Below are 23,849 nucleotides of genomic sequence, written 5' to 3' on the forward strand. Positions count from 1 at the left end.
CGTCTTCTGGCGCAAGCCTCCTATCATTTTTGTCGCCCTCCTCTGGACCGCCATAAGTCTTCTTACGTCTTTCGCCTGATACGGTCTCCAAAACTGAACACAATACTCCAAGTGGGGCCTCACCAATGACCTGTACAGGGGCATCAACACCTTCTTCCTTCTACTGACTACGCCTCTCTTTATACAGCCCAGAATCCTTCTGGCAGCAGCCACTGCCTTGTCACACTGTTTTTTCGCCTTTAGATCTTCGGACACTATCACCCCAAGGTCCCTCTCCCCGTCCGTGCATATCAGCTTCTCTCCTCCCAGCATATACGGTTCCTTCCTATTATTAATCCCCAAATGCATTACTCTGCATTTCTTTGCATTGAATTTTAGTTGCCAGGCATTAGACCATTCCTCTAACTTTTGCAGATCCTTTTTCATATTCTCCACTCCCTCTTCGGTGTCTACTCTGTTACAAATCTTGGTATCATCTGCAAAAAGGCACACTTTTCCTTCTAACCCTTCAGCAATGTCACTTACATACATATTGAACAGGATTGGCCCCAGCACCGAACCCTGAGGGACTCCACTAGTCACCTTTCCTTCCTTCGAGCGACTTCCATTAACCACCACCCTCTGGCGTCTGTCCGACAGCCAGTTTCTGACCCAGTTCACCACTTTGGGTCCTAACTTCAGCCCTTCAAGTTTGTTCAACAGCCTCCTATGAGGAACTGTATCAAAGGCTTTGCTGAAATCCAAGTAAATTACATCTAGCGTATGTCCTCGATCCAGCTCTCTGGTTACCCAATCAAAAAATTCAATCAGGTTCGTTTGGCACGATTTACCTTTTGTAAAGCCATGTTGCCTCGGATCCTGTAACCCATTAGATTCAAGGAAATACACTAACCTTTCTTTCAGCAACACTTCCATTATTTTTCGAACAACTGAAGTGAGGCTCACCGGCCTGTAGTTTCCTGCTTCATCCCTGTGACCACTTTTATGAATAAGGACCACATCCGCTCTCCTCCAATCCCCAGGAATCACTCCCGTCTCCAGAGATTTGTTGAACAAGTCTTTAATAGGACTCGCCAGAACCTCTCTGAGCTCCCTTAGTATCCTGGGATGGATCCCGTCTGGTCCCATCGCTTTGTCCACCTTCAGTTTTTCAAGTTGCTCATAAATACCCTCCTCCGTGAACGGCGCAGAATCTACTCCATTTTCTCGTGTAACTTTGCCAGACAATCTCGGTCCTTCTCCAGGATTTTCTTCTGTGAACACAGAACAGAAGTATTTGTTTAGCACATTTGCTTTCTCCTCATCACTCTCCACATATTTGTTCCCAGCATCTTTTAGCCTAGCAATTCCATTTTTTATCTTCCTCCTTTCACTAATATATCTGAAAAAATTTTTTATCTCCCTTTTTTACATTTTTAGCCATTTGTTCTTCTGCCTGTGCCTTCGCCAAACGTATCTCTCTTGGCTTCTTTCAGTTTCACCCTGTAGTCCTTTCTGCTCTCCTCTTCTTGGGTTTTTTTATATTTCATGAACGCCAACTCTTTCGCCTTTATTTTCTCAGCCACTAGGTTGGAGAACCATATCGGCTTCCTTTTTCTCTTGTTTTTATTGATTTTCTTCACATAAAGGTCCGTAGCCATTTTTATCGCTCCTTTCAGCTTAGACCACTGTCTTTCCACTTCTCTTATGTCCTCCCATCCTAACAGCTCTTTCTTCAGGTACTTTCCCATTGCATTAAAGTCCGTACGTTTGAAATCTAGGACTTTAAGTATCGTGCGGCCGCTCTCCACTTTAGCCGTTATATCCTTGATTAGATAATTTCTATGTAACTGAAAAAGAAGTCAGTTATTTATTTATTTTATTATTTATATATCACTTATATCCTAAGTGGTTTTACATTCAGGTATTTTATCATATTTCCCTATCTGTCCCGGTGGACTCAAACTCTATCTAGTGTACCTGGGGCAATGAGGAGATTAAGTGACTTGCCCAGGGTCACAAGGAACAGCAAGGGATTTGAACCCATGACCTCAGGGTGCTAAGGCTGTAGCTCTAACCCCCGCGCACACACCACTAGTAAAGCCAGCCCCTCCCCCCACCACACACACATAGTGAAAGTGGTACGCCTTCAAAAGCTACTATTATGGAACACCCTACTTCTGGCAAGTTTTCATTATTCTGTGCCTTATGAAATGTGACTTTGTGTTTCTATCATAGAAATAGCTATATACAGTATATGAGGTGTGATCAAAAACTACAGTGAATGTTTAAATTAAAAAAAAAATTATTACAGTAAAAGATACATTGTCAATAATCCCCCTCAAAATACTTCCCCTTTCTTTGAACACATTTATCTCATCATTCTTACCTCTTTCTGAAGCAGTTCTGGAAGTTGCATTATCGTGGTTGCCTCAATGTCCTGAATTGATTCAAAATGTTTACCTTTGAAAGTCATTTTGACTTTGGGGAAGAGCCAGAAAACAGATGGTGTCAGATCTGTTGAATAGGATGAAAGAGGACACACTGTAATGTTTTATTTGACAGAAATTGGCGTACCAGAAATGATGGTGACACAAAGCATTGCCATCATGGAGGATGAAACCATTTGCCAATTTCTCAGGTTGCGCTCATTTGCCTCATGTTCAAATCTGTTGTTAAAATGTTTTGAATTGAACCATAAAAGATGTTCAAATCCTCAGAAATTTCCCTAATGCTCAATGAATGCCTGTTTGATCGAATCATTTTGCTTACTCTTTCAACATTCTCTTGGGTTTTTGATGTTGATGGATGTCCCAATCTATCCTTGTCTTCAACCAATTCACAACCATTATGAAATCACTCAAACCACTTGTAAACTGTCTTCATGGTCACTGCAGCATCACCATAAACTAATTTTAATATTTCGTGTATTTCTTTAGCACTTTTTTGCAGTCTGAACAAAATTTCATGTTGTTCATAATCCGTGATTTATGGCACCCTTTCCATTGGATGGTGCTTGGCAGCAGCATTCACTGTATTTTTTTTATCACACCTCATATATATATATAATACGCTTGGGGGCCAGAAAGGTGTTTCTCATAAAAATATGAGTTGCCCTATTGGGTCAGACCAAGGGTCCATCTAATCTAGTATCATGTTTCCAACAGTGACCAGTCCAAGTTATCTAGCAGAGTCCGCTGTCTGGGACCAGCAGGGCACATGCCTATCTAACATCTGTGACATATGGGAACAAAGGAGGCTGCTGCTATTGCCACCCACCTTCATACCAGATCCTCTGCTCCCCACTCTGTGATGGTTGGTAGATAGCCATGTACAGGCTGAAGGACTGACAGAGCACATTACTGGAAAGTGGTATAGAAAGTGCTGGAATCATATTGGGAAGGGGGAACCAACAGAAAGATTCCTTGCCTCTGTAGTAAATATTTTGGGGGTTTGGCACTAGTATATTTATATTTTTAGTTTGTCGTTCCCAAAAAATTGCACAGCATAACTTACAGCCTTTTTGTAGTCTTGAGTGAGTTCCCAAGACAATTAGATATGCATTGAGTTGCCCCTATGTTACAAGGAGTTTTAGTAGGAAAACTAGAATCTAAGTCTTCATAGCAACTCCTCTTCCCCCTGAGAGAAGAAAAAGAAGTTTGTTCACTTTATTATAATGTTTTCAGCCTGCATATTCCCTGAAACCAGAACACTTGATAACAAATTCTATATTGGACAGTAAGCCAAGAGGTTACAGATTAGGAGGATACTGAAGGCAGAATAGAAGACAGCCTCACCACAGTTGAAGTGGACTTAGACCAGATATATTATCAGATCAACAAACTTAAAAGTGACAAATCCCCTGGACCGGATGGAATTCACCCGAGAGTCTTAAAGGAATTGAAGGTTGAAATCGGAGAGTTATTGCAAAAACTTGCAAACCTGACAATCAGAACTGGACAGATACCGGACGACTGGAGGATAGCGAACGTCATGCCAATTTTCAAAAAAGGATCGAGAGGGGAACCGGGCAACTATAGGCCTGTGAGTCTTACGTCTGTCCCCGGCAAGATGGTTGAAGCACTGATCAAGGATAGCATAGTCCGGCACTTGGACGCACACGACTTGATGAAACCCAGTCAACATGGATTCAGGAAAGGGAAATCATGTTTGACGAATTTACTCCAATTTTTTGAGACCGTGAACGAGCAAATTGATAGTGGGAAGCCGGTGGACATAATATACTTGGACTTCCAGAAAGCGTTCGACAAAGTTCCACACGAAAGACTTCTCAGGAAACTACAAAGCCATGGCATAGAGGGAGATATACAAAGATGGATAGGCAAATGGCTGGAAAACTGAAAGCAGAGAGTGGGCATAAATGGGAAGTTCTCCGACTGGGAGAAAGTGACTAGTGGTGTACCCCAGGGCTCGGTACTTGGGCCGATCCTTTTTAATATTTATATCAATGACCTGGAGGAAGGAACATCCAGTGAGATCATCCAGTTTGCAGACGATACAAAACTATGCCGGGCAATCAGATCGCAGGAGTATAGAGAGGAACTCCAGAGCGACTTGTGCCGGTTAGAAACATGGGCGGAGAAATGGCAGATGAAGTTCAATGTGGAGAAATGCAAGGTAATGCATTTAGGCAATAAGAATAAGGAATACGAGTATACAATGTCAGGTGCAACTCTGGGGAAGAGTGAACAAGAAAAGGACCTGGGTGTACTGATAGATAGGACCCTGAAGCCGTCGGCACAATGCGCGGCAGCGGCAAAGAAGGCAAATAGAATGTTGGGCATGATAAAGAAAGGAATCTCGAGTAGATCGGAGAAAGTTATAATGCCGCTTTATAGGGCAATGGTCAGACCACACTTGGAATACTGCGTCCAACATTGGTCTCCCTACCTAAAGAAGGATATAAAACTGCTGGAGAGGGTGCAGAGACGAGCAACAAAACTGGTGAAGGGTATGGAGAAACTGGAATACGAGGATAGACTTATTAACACTAGGATTGTTCTCCCTTGAGAAAAGGAGACTGCGTGGGGATATGATCGAGACCTTCAAAATACTGAAAGGAATCGACAAAATAGAGCAGAGAAGATTATTTACATTGTCCAATTTGACACGGACTAGAGGACATGTAATGAAGCTAAGGGGGGACAGGTTCAGGACTAATGTCAGGAAGTTCTGCTTCACTCAGAGAGTGGTTGACACCTGGAATGCCCTCCCAGATGAGATTATTGCGGAATCGACCGTCCTAGGCTTCAAGAGCAAACTAGATGCATATCTCCTTAAGAGAGGCATGTAAGGATATGGTGGACTATAAATTACGACAGGTGTACACCTGGCAGGGCCTCCGCGTGTGCGGATCGCCGGACTTGATGGACCGAAGGTCTGATCCGGAGATGGCAGTTCTTATGTTCTTATGTTCTTAGAAGAAGATAATGATTTGTCCAAGACAGAAGAAGCTTTAGTGACTTTAACCCAGGACATTAGCTTAAAGTTAACCTTCTCAGACCTCTTCTGGAAATACATGTAGCCAGTCTGATTTTTAGGATTGTCACACTGAATATGCATTTGATAGGTTTGCAGATATTGGAGTCCCATTGTATGCAAATCTATCTCATGCATATTGAGTGTGGTAATTTAGGAAAAACCTAACTGTGTAGGTGTGCCTTCAGAAGCACTAGGTCATATGGTCTCTCTTGCTTTTTCCCAGTATAATGATATAAACTGTTTAGGACACACAAATTTTTATCTGTCATTAAAAATTTATACCTTTTGGTGGAATTCAGTATGTCATATTTATAAAATGGAAAGGGTGCTTGCCATACAGCAAGGAAATTATCATAATTTGAAAAAGATTTGGGGGCCATTGATTACATATTCTAATGCTCAGACACCTTAAACACCTTGGTATTATATAAGATATAGGTGGGGTGGGATTGGGAAAGATAATAATTGCTAATTGTTTTATTATTAATAAATGGGTGGGTGGGAAGGGATTCTTTTATATTTTAATGATTATAAGTAAGATTGTCAAGTGAGATGTGAAAAATTTTTCTGATTGATTATTATACACTTGTTGTAAGATATGAAAATGAATAAAGATTTTTTTAAAAAAAATTTCTTACTGTACTTCTAAAGATAATATTTTGTTGAACGTAGAAGGAAATTTAATATGTTTTCTGGTGTCTCTCATCCTTGTCTGCCTTTCTTCTTTTCATCTCTTGTTTTGTATCACTGACCTTCTGTTTCTTTCCCTATTTGACATGCCTCTCTTCTGATTCTATCATTTGCCCTCTCTCTCTTCCTGTCTCCATATCTGTCCCCTCTGACTTTGTTTCTCTTTTTCTCTCTTTCCTTGTTTGGGTCTCTCTCTTGACTTCTCTTTTTATATCTCCCTCCTACTGTCTTGGTTTTGCTTCTGTGTCCCTATCATCTGGACTTTTCTCTCTCATTCCCTCTCTTTGTTGATCGGTCTTCTGTATCTATTCTGGTGATTTTGCTTTCTATCTCTCCATCCTCTGTCCATCTGCCTATCTCTGCTTTTGCCCACGTATGTGTGTATATCACAGGGAGAATGTGGGAACTTCATTCGCTTGGTACAACCGTGGAACAGAACCCACCTCTATGTGTGTGGCACAGGAGCCTACAATCCCATCTGTACCTACATCAACCGGGGTCGCACAGCACAGGTAAAACAAGAACTGGAGGCACTGTGCTCATGGCAGAAGCCACAGGCAGCAATTCAGCCATGATCTCTCTGTCTCCATCCATCCTTCCAAGCCTGCTGTCTGAATAGAGAGAGATTGTGATATGTAGAACCAGTATATGTGGAAGCCTCATTCATTGCTCGGCTTCTCTGTCTAGCTTTGTTCTCTCCCTGCCCTCCTCTTCCTTCAGTCTCATTCTGCTGAGTTTTTTTGTCCTGCACTTCTGTTCCCTTCAGACCTGCTCGCTGTGTTTTCTAGTGAGTTCTCATTTGTGTAGCATTTGCTCATATTTCTTAAGCACTGGGGGCCAAATATCAGACACTAAAATGACAGCAGCAACATTGCTTGAGGCTTTCTTTTACTATTTTCTCTTGTGTACCTGTTATTTCCCCTGTGGTACCCTAGGCAGACACTTACCTAGATAAAATTTGTTTAAGAGCCTCACATTCAAAGTGATTTATGCTCCTAACTTTGAGAAGTATGCTCCTAAATTGGCCTCTTTGGGCTGGGCTCGGTTGGGCATGTAAATTTATACTCAAAGGGCCCACTAGTCAGAAAATGGTGAGATCCTAAGATAGCCTCCTAAATTTCTGCCCTGTTTTTAGCCAAGCTTGGGATCATAACTCTAGCTTAAAATTTATCATAAATCAGGAACTTAAACTGAGGCTTATAAATTTAGGCTTACCATTTGTTTGCCTACATCTGTGAGCCTAGTACAAATTTTCAGTGGGATACTCCAGAGCCCAGTCTTGTCTCACTTCAGTTTAATTTCTTTTTGAGTCTCATAGCAACTCTAAGGGCATTTAGAACTGGGGGAGGTTGTCAGATGGCTGGGGTTATTAGATGAGGAAGAGTTAGGTAGGGGAGGGATCAGGATTGGGCTGGGGCATGGTTAGAGGTCCTTGCTGATCACCATATGGGGGTCCCATCTGAATATAGGACAGAACCTACATAAATGCCAGAAGCTAGCAGAAGTCCCAGCACTGAGGCCCTGATTCTCTAAAAGTGCGTCCCGATTTTAGGCAGCTGTAGGCGTCCTACAGCTGTCTAATCAGCCAATCGGGATGCACGTTTTAAAAAAAAAAAATGCTCCCCAGGCAGGCCGCCTATATTGAAGGCGAGGCCCGCAAGACACCTAGGCCCTGATTCTGTATAGAGGCGTCCTATTCAGAATCGGCCTAAACTAAACCCCGATTCTGTAACCGGCGTCCATGTTACAGACGCGGGTTAGAGAATCGGGTTAGATTAGACACGGCCCGCTACACTTATCGCGGCAAGGGATCTCTCTGCCGCTATAAGTATAGCGGGCCGTGGCCCCCTGACCGATTACTGGCAGGAAGGTGCCCAAACCCTCCTGCCCGAAGACGCACCCCCCTCCCCGACACTACCGACCGCCCCCCCCGACAATATCGGTCGCTGGCAGGAGGGTGCCCAATCCCTCCTGCCCGAAGACGCACCCCTCCCGGCGCTAACAACCCCCACTCCACCAAACCTGTTCTTACAGATGGGTCTTGCACGTCGAGCAAGCAGGCACGCCTCGTCGAAATGAAGCGGGCCCGCCCCTTCCCGGCCCATCCCGCCGAAGCCTAAGGCCTGATTGGCCCAGGCTCTAGAAGCCTGGACCAATCAGGCCTTAGGAATAGCGGTTCCGCCCATCCCTACTAAGTCTAAGGTCTGATTGGCCAATCAGGCCTTAGATTAAGTGGGGCTGGGCGGACCCGCTATGCCTAAGGCCTGATTGGTCCAGGCTTCTAGAGCCTGGGCCAATCAGGCCTTAGGCTTCGGCGGGATGGGCCGGGAAGGGGCGGGCCCGCCTCATTTCGACGAGGCGTGCCTGCTTGCTCGACGTGCAAGACCCATCTGTAAGAACAGGTTTGGTGGAGTGGGGGTTGTTAGCGCCGGGGGGGGGGTGCGTCTTCGGGTAGGAGGGATTGGGCACCCTCCTGCCAGTGACCGATATTGTCGGGGGGGGATCGGTAATGTCGGCGGGGGGGGGGGGGCGGTTGGTAGTGTCGGGGAGGGGGGTGCATCTTCGGGCAGGAGGGTTTGGGCACCCTCCTGCCAGTGATTGGTCAGGGGCCACGGCCCGCTATACTTATAGCGGCAGAGAGATCCCTTGCCGCGATAAGTATAGCGGCCGCGTCTACTTACAATGTAGACCAGCATTTTGCTGGCCTACATTTTTAAGCTTCTCATCTACTAGGGAGACGCGTAGGGCCGCCTAGGTTCAGCCTAAGGCCCGCCTAAGGCCCTTAGACGAGCTTAGGCATTTTGCGGGTCTCCCTAGGCTCCCGGAGGCGCCTTCAGGCCTGCCTTGGGAGCATTTTTTTTTTTAAAACGTGCATCCCGATTGGCTGATTAGACAGCTGTAGGACGTCTACAGCTGCCTAAAATCGGGACGCACTTTTAGAGAATCAGGGCCTGAATATCCAGTTCTAATTTAGCTAGTGACTTTAGTGCATAAAAAACTGATGACTGCCACCAGCTGAAAATTGACCAGTAAGTTTATATTTGAGGGTGAAGAGACTTAGCTAAGATCACCATTGGGGCTTGAACCAGGCTTAACTCACTGTGTGAGACACACATACACAGTGAAAGCTCTTCATGCCTTCTGATGTAACAAACAATATATTTCAAAATTGTTAATTCTATATTTTAAGGACACACTCAAAATCTTAACACTATGCAAAATCATGACGATTTGACTTCTAAGAAATATTACAAGGCTAATTTTATAACAGCATACATAGGTTAATCGGGCAGGACAGTGCCTACTCTTAGTCTTTGTTTCTTTCTAAAATAGGCTCTCTCTCTTATGGGATACCCTGATCTTTACAAATGTGCTCAGGAAAGGCCTAAATGTTAGTGCACAAAGCGTATGAATATCCATGTGTTTTATAGAATATGTGGGCAATTCTATAACTTGGCATCAAGTTGTAGGCACCACAATGTGGTATGCCTAGTGCCAGTTCTGTAACAGCTTCAGGGCACACCTGATCTGTTAAAAAATGCTAGCACAAAGCTGTGTTAATGCACTAAAATTTAGATATGCCCACTTCAGCAGGTCAATGGTTGGCATAAATTAGCATGCCTAAGTATTCTGTAAGTTGTACACATTTATTTATTTAAAAAATGTCTTACTCTCTACATCTTATAGTTCTGCATGAGTTACACAAGTATATTCACAGTTAAAATATGAACATTAAAAATTTGACTTACAATACAAAAGATACAATACATCAAATCTGCCTCCTTACCAACTTTTAGAGCAAACACAGAAGACTACACACAAGGCCCACCCATGCCCCTCCCATGTGTACAGGCCCCTCGCAGTTACTCACTAAATGACTTTGGCATTTATGGTATAGAATATCTCTAGCACTTATGCATGTAAATGCTGGATATTGGTGCTCTGGATGCATGTAAGTGGTATTATTCTATAACATATGTGCTTACTTGGTTTCCAAGATTGGGTGCCAAGGTATGAAATGAGGGGGGATGAGTGTAGTCACAACTTTCTCCATGCTCTGCTCAGATGCATCCCTTAAGCATGCCTACTTTTACAGATATCTAATCTAATCCTTACACTTTGCACAGTATATTAATTTAAAAAAAAATATGTGCCAGCTTGCACTTTGCATACTTTTCGGTAGACCTAGGCCATTTATACATATAAATCATCATTTTGCGCTAGAGCAAAAGTTTATAAAATTGCCCTCTATATATTTCCTCTCCTTTAAAATTCAAAGGAATCATTTTAATAGAACTGGTTAGCTTCCTAGCTACTTACTCATTGCTCAAAAGTGGTGGCACATTTGGAATAGTAACTTTAACTGAGGCAGTCAAAAGAGATATAACAGATAAAACTTTTGTATTTCTCACAAGCCCCCTCTGAAATAATTTGGTTTGTAAATGCATGCCTATCTACCAAAGCAATAGTAACCCTGTTCATTTCAGAAGGATATCTAATACGAGTTTGCAGTCAGAATATTTTTTAAAAAAAATTTATTTATTTATTCAACTTTTCAAATTATAGACAAGCAAATCAATACTTGAATACAGATATATGATAAAAAAAAACACATAAAATTATATTACCAAGCACTACTTAAATCAGCAGTGATTGGAAAGAAAATGATTATTAATTATTTAGTCCACTACATTAAGTAAAGATCCAAGTTTTAGAATTACATATCAAGAAAATTTTTCATTCATCTTAAGAACAGTTCAGGAGACATTGATCAAAACCCCCAATATCCTGGACTATCGGACCTATCACCACTCCACCCCCTTCTTTGGCCACAATAAATTCCAACAGTTGCTTTGGTTCAAAGAATAAAAAAATTTTTCCCTGTAGTGAAATACAGCACTTTGCCGGAAATTTTAAAATAAAGAATGTACCCAGTGCCAAAACTCTGGGTTTATAGAGTAGAAAATCCTTTCTCCTTTTCTGTGTCACTTGAGCAACATCAGGAAAAATCCAAATTGTCAAATCAAAGAACTTATCGTTCATGTCTAAAATATAGTCTAAAAAGTAAATCTCTGTCATGCTCCAAGGCGAATATCACCAAGAGAGTAGTTCTCTTCGTGACCACTTCAAGAGAACTTTCCAAAAATTCTGTTAAGTTCATGTCTCCTTTTTCTATTGCTTCAGTTTCAATAGGGGTTGAACTATCTTGCTTCTTCCCTGTAGATAAATATTGAGCCTTAGGTGGTAAGTTTTCTTGCGGGATCATCAATATTTCCCTGAAGTATTTCCACACCATCTCAATTGGAGATAATACTGGGGATTTAGGAAAATTAAACAGTCTTAAGTTGTTCCTTTTCTGCTTATTTTCCATATATTCAAGGTCTTTTTTAATAAAAGATCTCTCTTTAATAATCTCCATTTCTACATTTTTAATTTGGGTGATTTGTTCCTCGTGTTTTTTTATATCATCTTCCTGTTGTTTTTAAAACTTTTTCATGGGCTTCTACATGAGAGTTGACAGAGACAACTAATTTTGTTGAACTATTTGACCGATAATTTAAAAAAATGGAAAATTCCTTACTAATAATGGTCACATTATAATAACCCCAATTCCAGATGAGCTCTGCCTTTGACTTAGTGGACCATGGAAAACTGTTACAATGCTTAGATGCAATTGCTATCAGAGGCGAGGTGTTAGACTGGTTCTGAGGTTTCCTTATGTCCTGCACCTATCAAGTACGTTTTAAATACAATCTCTCTGATACCTGGAGTAATCCATCTGGCGTTCCGCAGGGATATCCATTGCTTTTCAATGTTTACATATCATCACTAGGTGCGCAATTGTCCCAACTGGGGATAAAACTATTTAGTTAGAAACATAGAAACATAGAAAATGACGGCAGAAAAGGGCTATAGCCCACCAAGTCTGCCCATTCCAAATACCCCCCCCCCCCGAATTCACTCCCTTAGAGATCCCACTGAGTATCCCATTTTCTCTTAAAATCTGACACGCTGCTGGCCTCAATCACCTGCAGTGGGAGTTTGTTCCAATGATCCACCACTCTTTCGGTGAAGAAGTACTTTCTGGAGTCGCTATGAAACTTTCCTCCCCTGATTTTCAGCGGATGCCCTCTGGTGGTCGAGGGTCCCATGAGGCAGAAGATATCATCTTCCGACTCGATACGACCCGTGATGTACTTAAACGTTTCAATCATATCTCCCCTCTCTCTTCTTTCTTCAAGTGAGTATAGCCGCAATTTATTCAGTCTTTCTTCATACGTGGGATCCTTGAACCCCAAGACCATCCTGGTGGCCATTCGCTGAACCGACTCGATTCTTAGCACATCCTTCTGGTAATGTGGTCTCCAGAATTGAATACAATACTCCAAATGAGGTCTCACCATGGACCTGTATAGCGGCATTATGACTTCAGGTTTCCTGCTGACAAAACCTCTACGGATACAACCCATCATTTGTCTTGCCCTGGAGGAAGCCTTCTCCACCTGATTGGCAGCCTTCATATCATCACTAATGATCACCCCTAGATCACGTTCTGCCGTGGTCCTGACCAAAGTCTCACCATTTAGCACGTAAGTTCTGCGTGGGTTTCTCTTTCCTAGGTGCATTACCTTACACTTTTTAGCATTGAAGCCTAGCTGCCAATTTGCTGACCATCGTTCCAGCAGCAATAGGTCCTGCGTCATGTTATCAGGCAAAACACTTTTACCCACTATGTTGCAAAATTTGGTGTCGTCGGCGAACAGTGATACCCTTCCTTTAAGTCCTTGGGTCATATCTCTTATGAATAAGTTGAATAGAATTGGACCCAAGACTGAGCTCTGCGGCACTCCACTGATCACGTCCGACGTTTTGGATGGGGTACCGTTTACCACCACCCTCTGAAGTCTACCGCTTAGCCAATCTCCAACCCATGTAGTTAGGGTGTCCCCTAATCCTATTGATTTCATCTTGTTCAATAATCTTCTGTGTGGGACGCTATCAAAAGCTTTACTGAAGTCCAAATATACCACGCCCAGTGACTCTCCGGCATCCAGTTGTCTAGTAACTCAGTCAAAAAAGCTAATTAGATTAGATTGGCAGGATCTACCCTTGGTGAATCCGTGTTGGTGGGGATCATGCAGGTTTTCCTTATCTAGGATTGTGTCAAGATTCCATTTGATCAGCGTTTCCATGAGTTTGCACACTATAGACGTGAGACTTACCAGTCTGTAGTTTGCTGTCTCTGTCCTGCAGCCCTTTTTGTGTAGTGGGACAACGTTGGCGGTTTTCCAGTCCAAGGGGACTCTTCCTGTGCGTAGGGAAATATTGAAAAGTCCAGATAATGTTTCCGCCAGAACTTCACTCAACTCTCTGAGCACCCTGGGGTGTAAGTTGTCCGGTCCCATGGCTTTGTTTACTTTGAGTCTTGATAGTTCGTAGTATACGCTGTTGGGCGTAAATTCAAAGTCTTGAAATGGGTCTTTCTGTTTGTCTTCTATCTGAAGCTGTGAACCAGCTCCCGGCGCTTCACAGGTGTAGACTGAGCAGAAGTATTCGTTTAGGAGTTCTGCCTTGGCAGAGTCTGATTCTGCAAAGTTACCGTCCGATTGCTTCAGGCGATCATCATCCCATTCGCTACCTTTCTCTCCGAAGTCACTCCTATGGCAACAGAAGTACTAAATATGATGAAACAATGGATGACAGAATTTAGACTGAAGCTAAATTCAGAAAAAAACAGAATTTTCCGTAGCCTCATCATACCTACTTGATACTAAAACATCGCTGTGCATCAATAAACTTAGTTACCCTATCCAATCTACTATGAAGGTACTGGGTGTAATACTAGACCAGAGCCTAACCATGAAAGACCAGGTGGACTCTTTGGTCAGAAAGGGTTTTTTTACTCTCTGGAAGCTTTGGTCCATTAGAGCATACAGTGGTACCTCGGTTTACGAGTGCACCGGTTTGCGAGTGTTTTGCAAGACAAGCAAAACATTCGCAAAATCGGCGCCTCGGAAACCGAGCGTGGCTCGATTTACGAGCGCCCTCCCGCGATCCGGAACCCTCCCCCTCATGATCCGGCACCCTCCCCCTATGATCCAGCACCCCCCGCCGCAATTGAGCACCCCCCTGCCGCGATTGGGCACCCCCCCGCCGCTTCTTACCATCTTCTGGGCCTGGGCACCGGCATCGGCATGTCTTGTGGGTTGGTGCCGGTGCCTGAAGATCTGCCTCCTCTTCTTGCTGGGCCTTGAGCATCTGCGCATGCTCAAGGCCTGCGAGTTCACGTTCTCTCCGACGTGAACTCGCAGGCCTTGAGCATGCGCAGATGCTCAAGGCCCAGCAAGAAGAGGAGGCAGATCTTCAGGCACCCCCCTGCCACCCAACGCACAGGACATGCCGGTGCTGGTGCCCAGGCCCAGATAACGGTAAGAAGCAGCGGGGGAGTGCCCAATAGCGGCGGGGGGATGCCCGATCGCGGCGGGGGGGGGGGGGTGTCCAATCGTGCCGGGGGGGAGGGTGCCGAATCGCAGTGGGGAGGGTGCCGGATCGCAGGGGTGGCCTTCGGGGGGGAGCAATGCCGGTTCTCGGGGGGGGGAGGGGAACGTATCAAAGCGAGTTTCCATTATTTCCTATGGGGAAACTCACTTTGATAAATGAGCATTTTGGATTACGAGCATGCTCCTGGAACGGATTATGCTCGTAACCCAAGGTACCACTGTATTTTGATGCTTCATCATTCAGAATTCTGGTACAATCCCTTATACTGAGCCAACTTGACTACTATAATATTGCCTATCTGGCAGTTTCCCAGAAGAACATGCAACGATTACAACTGGTGCAAAATGTGGCAGTCAGGCTGATTTGGGGGTTGAAGAAGTTCAATCATGTAACTCCTTCCCACTGACTCCTGCATTGGCTGCTGATGGAGGCACGTGTGAAGTTTAAGTTTGGATGTTTTTGCTTTAAGGTACTATTCGGCCTAGCCCCCAGATATATAACTGACCTTTTCTCTTTCTTAACTAATAGTTTGTAGGGCTCACAGGGTGAAGCCCCTGGCAAGGATTGGAACTCAGGTCTCCAGCACAGATCACAGTCCGGAAGCCTCACTGTCCCCCAGCCAGGATCGTAGCTTAGGACCCTGCAGAAGATCCCATCCCCTATGTCCTGCCTCTGAGAGTGTTCAGCCAATCAGTGGAATGAGGCGATTCCACCGAACGGGTGATTGGTCGATGGAATAAACTTCCACGCCATGTGGTCGAGGCTAGTAGCGTGCTCGACTTCAAAAGTCGATGGGACAAACAGGTGGGGGTGCTACAGAGTTATGCATAAAGGATGGGTACACCAGGGAGGGAGGGTTCTCGAGTGGGCAGACTTGTTGGGCCGCTGGCCCTCTTCTGCCGTCTTATTCTATGTTTCTATGTATCTATTCATCGTGGCTGCGATGAATCATCCCATTCTGCCCTCCCAACATAAAACAAAACAAACATTCCTATAGTTGACAAGGAAACAACATGACAGAAAACGTTTTGAGCCGTATACTTCTAGTGTCTAAATACATAAATAACAAACAATCAAAAAACTTTTTATACATATATATATTTGACTTCAAAAAGCTAGACTATGTTGTATTCCAGTTTCAGTAGCCCCATGGGTGCAGATTAGAATTCATATCACATAGCTTGTTTGATATTCCTACATGCATGTTAATTTTGCAACGCACCTTGCAATGATTCCTGAAAGAATACAAAAGTGATCCAGACATGCACATGTACAAACGCACACAACTTTAAAGCAGAGCAGCTGCCCAACACAGCTGCTATCCCTGGGGGCTGCTTAGAGCTGTACTGTTTTATTTTTGCAATTATCAGAGAAATAAGTATGTCTGCACAATCTCCCCGAATGTCCTGGCTTTACAGCGGCTGCACTATTAATCTCCCCCAAAGGTGACTTTTCTACACAATTAATAGCCTTTGTAGCTGCTGATGAAAGACAGGGTAGTTTAGGAGGGATCTCTTGTTTAAACTTTCTTTCCTTTCTGCATGTCAGCTGGGCAGTAGGGCGAGCTCCTCTTATCAAACACTCTTTTCAATCAAATTTGATTTGTGTGCATTAGGTTCCCAGAGCTCACAGCTCATCCAAACTCATCCAGCAGGAAGTACTGCATGCAGATAGCTTGGGATTGCTCACGGAGAAGGAGTATGTAGAACAGTATTACGCAGAAGATTGCCCCTCTTCCCTGATATTTCTTTAGGAGGGCCACAGAGCATAAATGGGGTATTAGAGTGCATCTAATTCTAGGTAATGATTGATATGGATGGTAGTGATCAAGGACAAGATCTTTGTGGGGACACAAAGAGATAAATATTTGCTATCAAATGGGTGCATTAGCCATGTTTCAGATTAGAGAATGACACGGGGAAAAATTTGTCCCCATCTCCGCCCCATCCCCGCAAACTCGGTCCCCATCCCCATCTGGTCCCTGTGAGCTCAGGCCATGTCCCCGCCCCATCCCCTTGAACTCGGTCCCCATTCCCGCCCTTTTCCTTCAAATCATCTGATTCCATCTGCACAAGCTTCAAATAGTTTTATTCTGAACTTATTTTATTAAACTTTAAAAAGAAACAATATACTGTACAATTGTCATTTTTATAAATCAGAGTTCTGGCTGCTGAACAAGAGGAAGAGATCTTCAGCTGGCAGGGCCTTGTTTATAAACTTGGTAGATAAGGACAGGTTGTTCACCCTCACCAAGGTAGGGAGAACGAGAGGGCACCCTCTAAAATTGAAAGGGGATAGATTCCGTACAAACATAAGGAAGTTCTTCTTCACCCAGAGAGTGGTAGAAAACTGGAATGCTCTTCCGGAATCTGTGATGGGGAAAACACCCTCCAGGGATTCAAAACAAAGTTAGACAAGTTCCTGCTGAACCGGAACGTACTAAGGTAAGGCTTGTCTCAGTTAGGATGCTGGTCTTTGACCTGAGGGCCGCCGCGTGAGCGGACTGCTGGGCAAGATGGACCACTAGTCTTACCCAGCAGCGGCAATTCTTATGTTCTTATGTTTATCAACACAGCTACAATACTACTTTATCCTAAAGCAAAAAAAAAAAAGAAAAGAAATATAATTTTTTTTTCTACCTTTGTTGTCTGGTTTCTGCTTTTCTCTTCTTACAGTTACAGTTATTTTATTTGATATACCGCCATTATTAACAAAAAAAAGTCAAATCAAAGCGGTTAACAATAGATAAAATCGAAGGGAAATAATTAAAAAACAATAAAATAAACACAATGGGGAAATGTATCCTATACAATTAACAATACTAGACACAAAATGACAATCAAGGGTAGGAAAAGTTTACAATATCAAGAGGTAAGAATAAATAAGGTAAAAACAGGAGGATAGGGGAAAAAGAAAAAAAATGCGAACAGAAGAAAGCAAAGGAAGAACTAAAGTATTAAGAACTAAGGTCAAACACCAATGATAGGCTTTTGAAATGTGATTTAAATGATTTAAGAGATTTTTCTATGCCTCTACCAGAAACTGTGCCTCTCCCTTCCATCTCTCCCTCCCTCCCCCAGGTGGTTTTTAGCATTTCTCTCCTCCTTTCGTCCCTTCAGATCTGGTATCTATCTCCTCCCCCTCCCCCAATGCTCTGGCATCTCTTTCTCCTCTCCCTTTCCCTTTCATTTATTTTCTGCTCTTCCTTCTCAATTTGTTTTCTACCTCTTGACTACTTTCTTACTTTCAAATCCTCAATTTCCTTTTCATTGTATCTACCTACAGCTTTGCTACCATACTCCCTCACCCTTTCCAGTATTTCACTAACTCTATACTCTTCCCCCCAATTCAGCATGTGCCCTTTTTTCTTTATCCCCTTCCTTCCATCCAATATGTGCTCCCCTCTCTCTCGCTCATCCCCACTTCTCTTCAACATCTATTCCCTTATCTCCTCTGCCCACTTCCATCCAGCATCTGCTCCTCCCTCTCTCTCCACTTCCCTTCGGTGTCTTCTCCCCTCTCGCTCCTCTCCACTTCCAGTATCTGTTCACCCCGCTCTCTGTCCTCCCCACTTCCATGCAGCATCTGCTTCCCTCTCCCTCCCCACTTCCATGAGTCGTCTGCTCCCTCCTCTCTCCTCCCCGTTTCCCTTCAGTTTCTGTTCCTCTTTCCTCACCCCGTCAGCGCCACTCGACCTCTTCCCCTCATTAGGCCATTTCCATCCCTTCCCATCACTTTCACGGGTGCTTTCTAGAATCGAAGTTTTCTTTCTCCGAGCGGCCTGGATACCATAGCCTTCTTACAGGTTACGTGCGACTGCCCCAAAACTTCTCTGTTGCAACTTCCTGTTTCCGCTATCCCTGGGCAGCTTGCGTCAGAGGAGAAGTTTCAGGGTAGTCACGTGCAATTTGTGAGAAGGCTATGGCGTCTGGACCGCTCGGAGAGAGAAAACTTTGAAAAGCACAAGAAAAGGTGAGGGGAATGGAGGGAGATGGCCTGACGAAGGGAAGAGATGCCTGGACCATGGTGGGAGAGAGGGGGTTGCTGGACCATGCTAGCAGATACTTTACTATGGGGACATGGTCATTCACTGCTCCATGGGGTGGTGAATGGCCTTGTCCCTATACCCGTGGCTACCAATCTTTTTTTCACCCCGTTCCTGCGGCTAGCTGTGGGTAACAGTTACCGTGACATTCTCTATTTCAGATGATGACTGCATTAGGGCAACATGCATTCAGTGTTAATGTAGACATTTTTGCACTCAGACAGAATCTACTTTGAAGTGTCTATAAGTGTCCTTTTAATAAGTTTGGGTCTGATATTCAAAGCAATTTAAGAGGGCAGGAAAGGCAATCTCTGGTGGTAGTCTCATGGTACTACTTCTAGGGGCTGACTGTTGCAGTAGTACCATGAGACTACGACTAGAAGTTGTGGCTGCCCCATTTACCCCACTGGATCACCAATGAAAAGGTAGGCATAGAAGTGGGACCTACTGCAACAGGTGGGGGGAGAATTAGCTCCAATATTGTTTTTGGGGGGGGTCTGGAAGGCTAGTTGGTCATGGTGTTGATGAGCCTACAGTTGCTGCAAGCGAGGGTCCTGGAGGATGATCAGGATTAGGAGGTGGGGCTACTATTATGAGGGAAGGCCTGGATTGTGATTGGGTTGGGGAGTTGGGCTGCTATTGTTGTGACGGGGGAGGAGAGCTCCAAAAGGCAGAATCAGAATTGGGGGTGGAGTAAGAGGACATGATCTCATTATGGAAATCCCAGCTGATTTTTAGCCTGGATTCTGCATAAGTACAGTTGCCATACAGTGAGAGATTAGAGAAACTGGGCCTCTTCTCCCTTGAAAAGAGAGGGGACATGATCGAAACATTCAAGATAATGAAGGGAATAGACTTAGTAGATAAAGACAAGTTGTTCACCCTCTCCAAGGTAGAGAGGGCATTCTCTAAAGTTAAAAGGGGAAACGTACAAACGTAAGGAAACTCTTCTTCACCCAGAGAGTGGTGGAAAGCTGGAATGCTCTTCCGGAGGCTGTTATAGGGGAAAACACCCTCCAGAGATTCAAGACAAAGTTAGACAAGTTCCTGCTAAACCGGAATGTACACAGCTAGGGCTAGTCTCAGTTAGGCACTGGTCTTTGACCTAGGGGCCACCGCGTGAGCAGACTGCTGGGCACGATGGACCGTGGTCTGACCCAGCAGCAGCAATTCTTATGTTCTTATGGGCACTCACATAACTACCGGATTATCCCCAGCCCCTGTACTGCCCCTTACCTGACCACTTCCATCATGGCTGGTGAGTACAAATATTTAATTGTAATGTCTAGTCAAGTGCCACTGAATATCAGTAGTTAGACAGATAAGAGTGATACAAACAGGCAAGAGTTTCTCCTGCCCAAATCATTTTGATTTTTTGAGGACAGGATACAATAATTCCACATATACGTGACATAATCCAACAAATACAGGCACAGTTGTGCTTCCTAGTTTCTGAATCTAGAAGCTTTTGGAAGCAGCACTGCATATGCACATTGTACACACCTTCCTGCCTTCGAGCACCACACAGGACAATGGCAGTCTTCGTTTCTCCATGGAGTGGAGCAGACATACTTAGTTGTCTCCTGACAGTGTGCCCTATTTCACAGAGTTTTTTTTTGCCTTCCCATCCTTTTCATTTTTCCTGCCTCTTCTGTTCGTGCTGTGCAGGACTTTCTCCCTTATCCCCTTCCATTTTTTCTGAAATTTGTTTGGCACTTTTAAGTTTCCTTGCTTTTCCTCGACCCATATGGCTCCCAAGATTATTTGATTTCACTTTGGCTATTTCCTGGACATTTCCCAGAAAACTCCCAGTGGCTTTAAAAAGTGTTCCAAATATGGCAAGGCACTTATAACTACTGCTTGCCATTTCTGGGATGCAAACCTGATGCTCCTCTTTGAGAACTCTGTTCCAGGATGATGGAGAATCATCAAGATTCATGAATAGTGCAAAAGTATATTTGGCATAGAGAAGTCTAGTCCATCGACTTCAGCACTGGAGACATTGGTTCCTAAGGCATTAAGAGCTGCATTTGACACTGAGTATGCATCAGCATTGACGAGGTCTCTGCCTGCCTTGGCATCAAGCATTGCTAGTGTCCATCAGAATCGAGCCTCATCAGATCCAATACTGGGAATCCATAAGGATTCAATGACATCCTTGTCTGCACTAAGGGATTCTGATGTTTGGCATTGGATAGAAGCCAAGAAGCATCAGCATTGGTCCCTTTGGAGGCACAGTGCTAGGTGCTCTATGGCAGTGGTCTCCAACCCTGTCCTGGAGGACCACCAGGCCAGTCGGGTTTTCAGGCTAGCCCTAATGAATATGCATGAAAGAGATTTGCATATAATGGAAGTGATAGGCATGCAAATCTGCTCCATGCATTTCATTAGGGCTATCCTGAAAACCCGATTGGCCTGGTGGTCCTCCAGGACAGGGTTGGAGACCACTGCTCTAGGGCATCGGCTTAAAAAGTACCGAAGAATCAACGGTACCATGAGGGCCGCTCCCTCTCCATGGATTTAGCACCAATACACCAGTCTCCTATGTGCCAGAAACTGGCCTTCATTTTGGCCCCAATACCTTCTGTGGATCTGACCACACCAGCACTGGCTTAGCCCTCCCCAATGCCTGCCCTTGATGAGCGGTTCCAGGTCATCTTGGCTTGACATGACGCCGAAGCTTTGAGGACATCAGTGTCAGCCCTGATGCTGCCCCAGCCTATACTGGAAACCTGTGCCCTGCCTGTTGATCGTGCCTTGATGCTGGTGCCCAGAAGGATGTATGAGTTGGAAACAGCTGAGACAGTGTTCTTCTCTAGTTCCTCAGGGAAGAAAACTCACTTAGGGTCCAGGAGAGACTCCATTCCTCAGCACTCCTGCTCAGAGTTTATTTGCAATTGTAAGGGAGAACCAGCATGGCTTACCAGACAGGTGAGGGAAGCCATAAAAGAAAAGAAGGACTCTTTCAAAAAATGGAAACACATGAAAACAACCGAAGCATGGAAAAAACATAAAGATGATCAGAAGAAATGTCACAAGGCGGTGAGGGATGCCAAAAAGGACTATGAGGAAAAAATAGCGCAAGAGGCCAAAAACTTCAAACCCTTCTTTAGATACGTGAAAGGGAAAAAACCCACAAAAGAGGCAGTGGGACCCCTGGACGACCAGGGAAGAAAAGGGTACATCAAAGAAGATAAACAAATTGCAGACAAACTAAATTCCTTCTTTGCGTCCGTCTTTACGGAGGAGGATACCGCAAAAATACCAGAAGCAGTGAAAGTGTTTAGTGGAGTAATAGAAGACAGCCTCACCACAGTTGAAGTGGAGTTGGACCAGATATACTACCAGATCGACAAACTTAAAAGTGACAAATACCCTGGACCGGATGGAATTCACCCGAGAGTTTTAAAGGAATTGAAGGTTGAAATCGGAGAGCTATTGCAAAAACTTGCCAATCTGACAATCAGAACTGGACAGATACCAGAAGACTGGAAGATAGCGAACGTCACGCCAATTTTCAAAAAAGGATCGAGAGGGGAACCAGGCAACTACAGACCTGTGAGCCTTACGTCTGTCCCTGGAAAGATGGTTGAAGCACTGATCAAGGATAGCATAGTCCGGCACCTAGATACACACGACTTGATGAAACCCAGTCAACATGGGTTCAGGAAAGGGAAATCATGTTTAACGAATTTACTTCAATTTTTTGAGACCGTGAACAAGCAAATTGATAGTGGAATGCCGGTGGACATAATATATTTGGACTTCCAGAAGGCGTTCGACAAAGTTCCACATGAAAGACTTCTCAGGAAACTACAAAGCCATGGAATAGAGGGAGATATACACAGGTGGATAGGCAAATGGCTGGAAAACAGAAAGCAGAGAGTGGGCATAAATGGGAAGTTCTCAGACTGGGAGAAAGTGACTAGTGGTGTGCCCCAGGGCTCGGTTCTTGGGCCGATCCTATTTAATATTTACATCAATGACCTGGAAGAAGGAGTATCCAGTGAGATCATTAAGTTTGCAGACGACACAAAGCTATGCCGGGCAATCAGATCGCAGGAGGATAGCGAGGAACTCCAGAGCGACTTGTATCAGTTAGAGAAATGGGCAGAGCAATGGCAGATGAAGTTCAACGTGGAGAAATGCAAAGTAATGCATTTAGGTAGTAAGAATAAGGAACACGAGTATAGAATGTCAGGCGCAACTCTGGGTAAGAGCGAACAAGAAAAGGACCTGGGTGTACTGATAGATAGGACCCTGAAGCCATCGGCACAATGCGCGGCAGCGGCAAAGAAAGCAAACAGAATGTTAGGCATGATAAAGAAAGGAATCACGAGTAGATCGGAGAAAGTCATAATGCCGCTTTATAGAGCAATGGTCAGACCACACTTGGAATACTGTGTCCAACATTGGTCTCCCAACCTAAAGAAGGATATAAAACTGCTGGAGAGGGTGCAGAGACGAGCAACGAAGCTAATAAGAGGTATGGAGAACTTGGAATATGAGGAACGACTCAAGAAACTGGGACTGTTCTCCCTTGAGAAGAGGAGGCTGCGAGGGGACATGATCGAGATGTTCAAAATGCTGAAAGGCATCGATAAAATAGAGCAGGAAAATAAATTATTTACATTGTCCAATGCGACACGGACAAGAGGACATGGTTTGAAGCTAAGGGGGGACAAGTCCAGGACAAATGTCACGAAGTTCTGCTTTACGCAGCGAGTGGTGGACGCCTGGAATGCTCTCCCAAAGGAGGTTATTAAGGAATCCACTGTGCTGGGATTCAAAGGAAAATTAGATGCACATCTCCTTACGAGAGGCATAGAGGGATATGGGTGACTAAAACTACATTAGGTGTATACCTGACTGGGCCTCCGCGTGTGCGGATCGCCGGACTCGATGGACCATGGGTCTGATCCGGAGATGGCAGTTCTTATGTTCTTAAACTGCTTAGCTGTATTTATAGAAAGGACAGGCTGGGGACCCTTACTACAAAATGACTCAGACCTCACACGGATGCTGTTCCTTAGATATATGAATGTATTTGTAAAGTAAATACCGGCATACAGAAGAGAACAGAAAATTAGTACAGTGATCAGTGTCCAGTAGAGAGAAAGCAGGCTGCATC

General features: G+C 44.3%; 1 protein-coding gene across 4 annotated transcripts in view; it reads left to right on the forward strand.

Annotated features, from left to right (window-relative positions):
- The window catches only part of SEMA3F (semaphorin 3F), a 917,803-nt gene that overhangs the window by 395,995 nt on the left and 497,959 nt on the right, over window positions 1–23,849 (forward strand). For all 4 annotated transcript variants that reach the window (XM_033925950.1, XM_033925947.1, XM_033925948.1 and 1 more), the window contains one exon: window positions 6,564–6,683. In XM_033925950.1, coding sequence (XP_033781841.1) covers window positions 6,564–6,683 — 120 coding nt within the window. The remainder of the gene's footprint in view (window positions 1–6,563; window positions 6,684–23,849) is intronic.

The sequence above is a fragment of the Geotrypetes seraphini genome, chromosome 17, assembly GCF_902459505.1.
Source record: "Geotrypetes seraphini chromosome 17, aGeoSer1.1, whole genome shotgun sequence".
Taxonomy (NCBI): domain Eukaryota; kingdom Metazoa; phylum Chordata; class Amphibia; order Gymnophiona; family Dermophiidae; genus Geotrypetes; species Geotrypetes seraphini.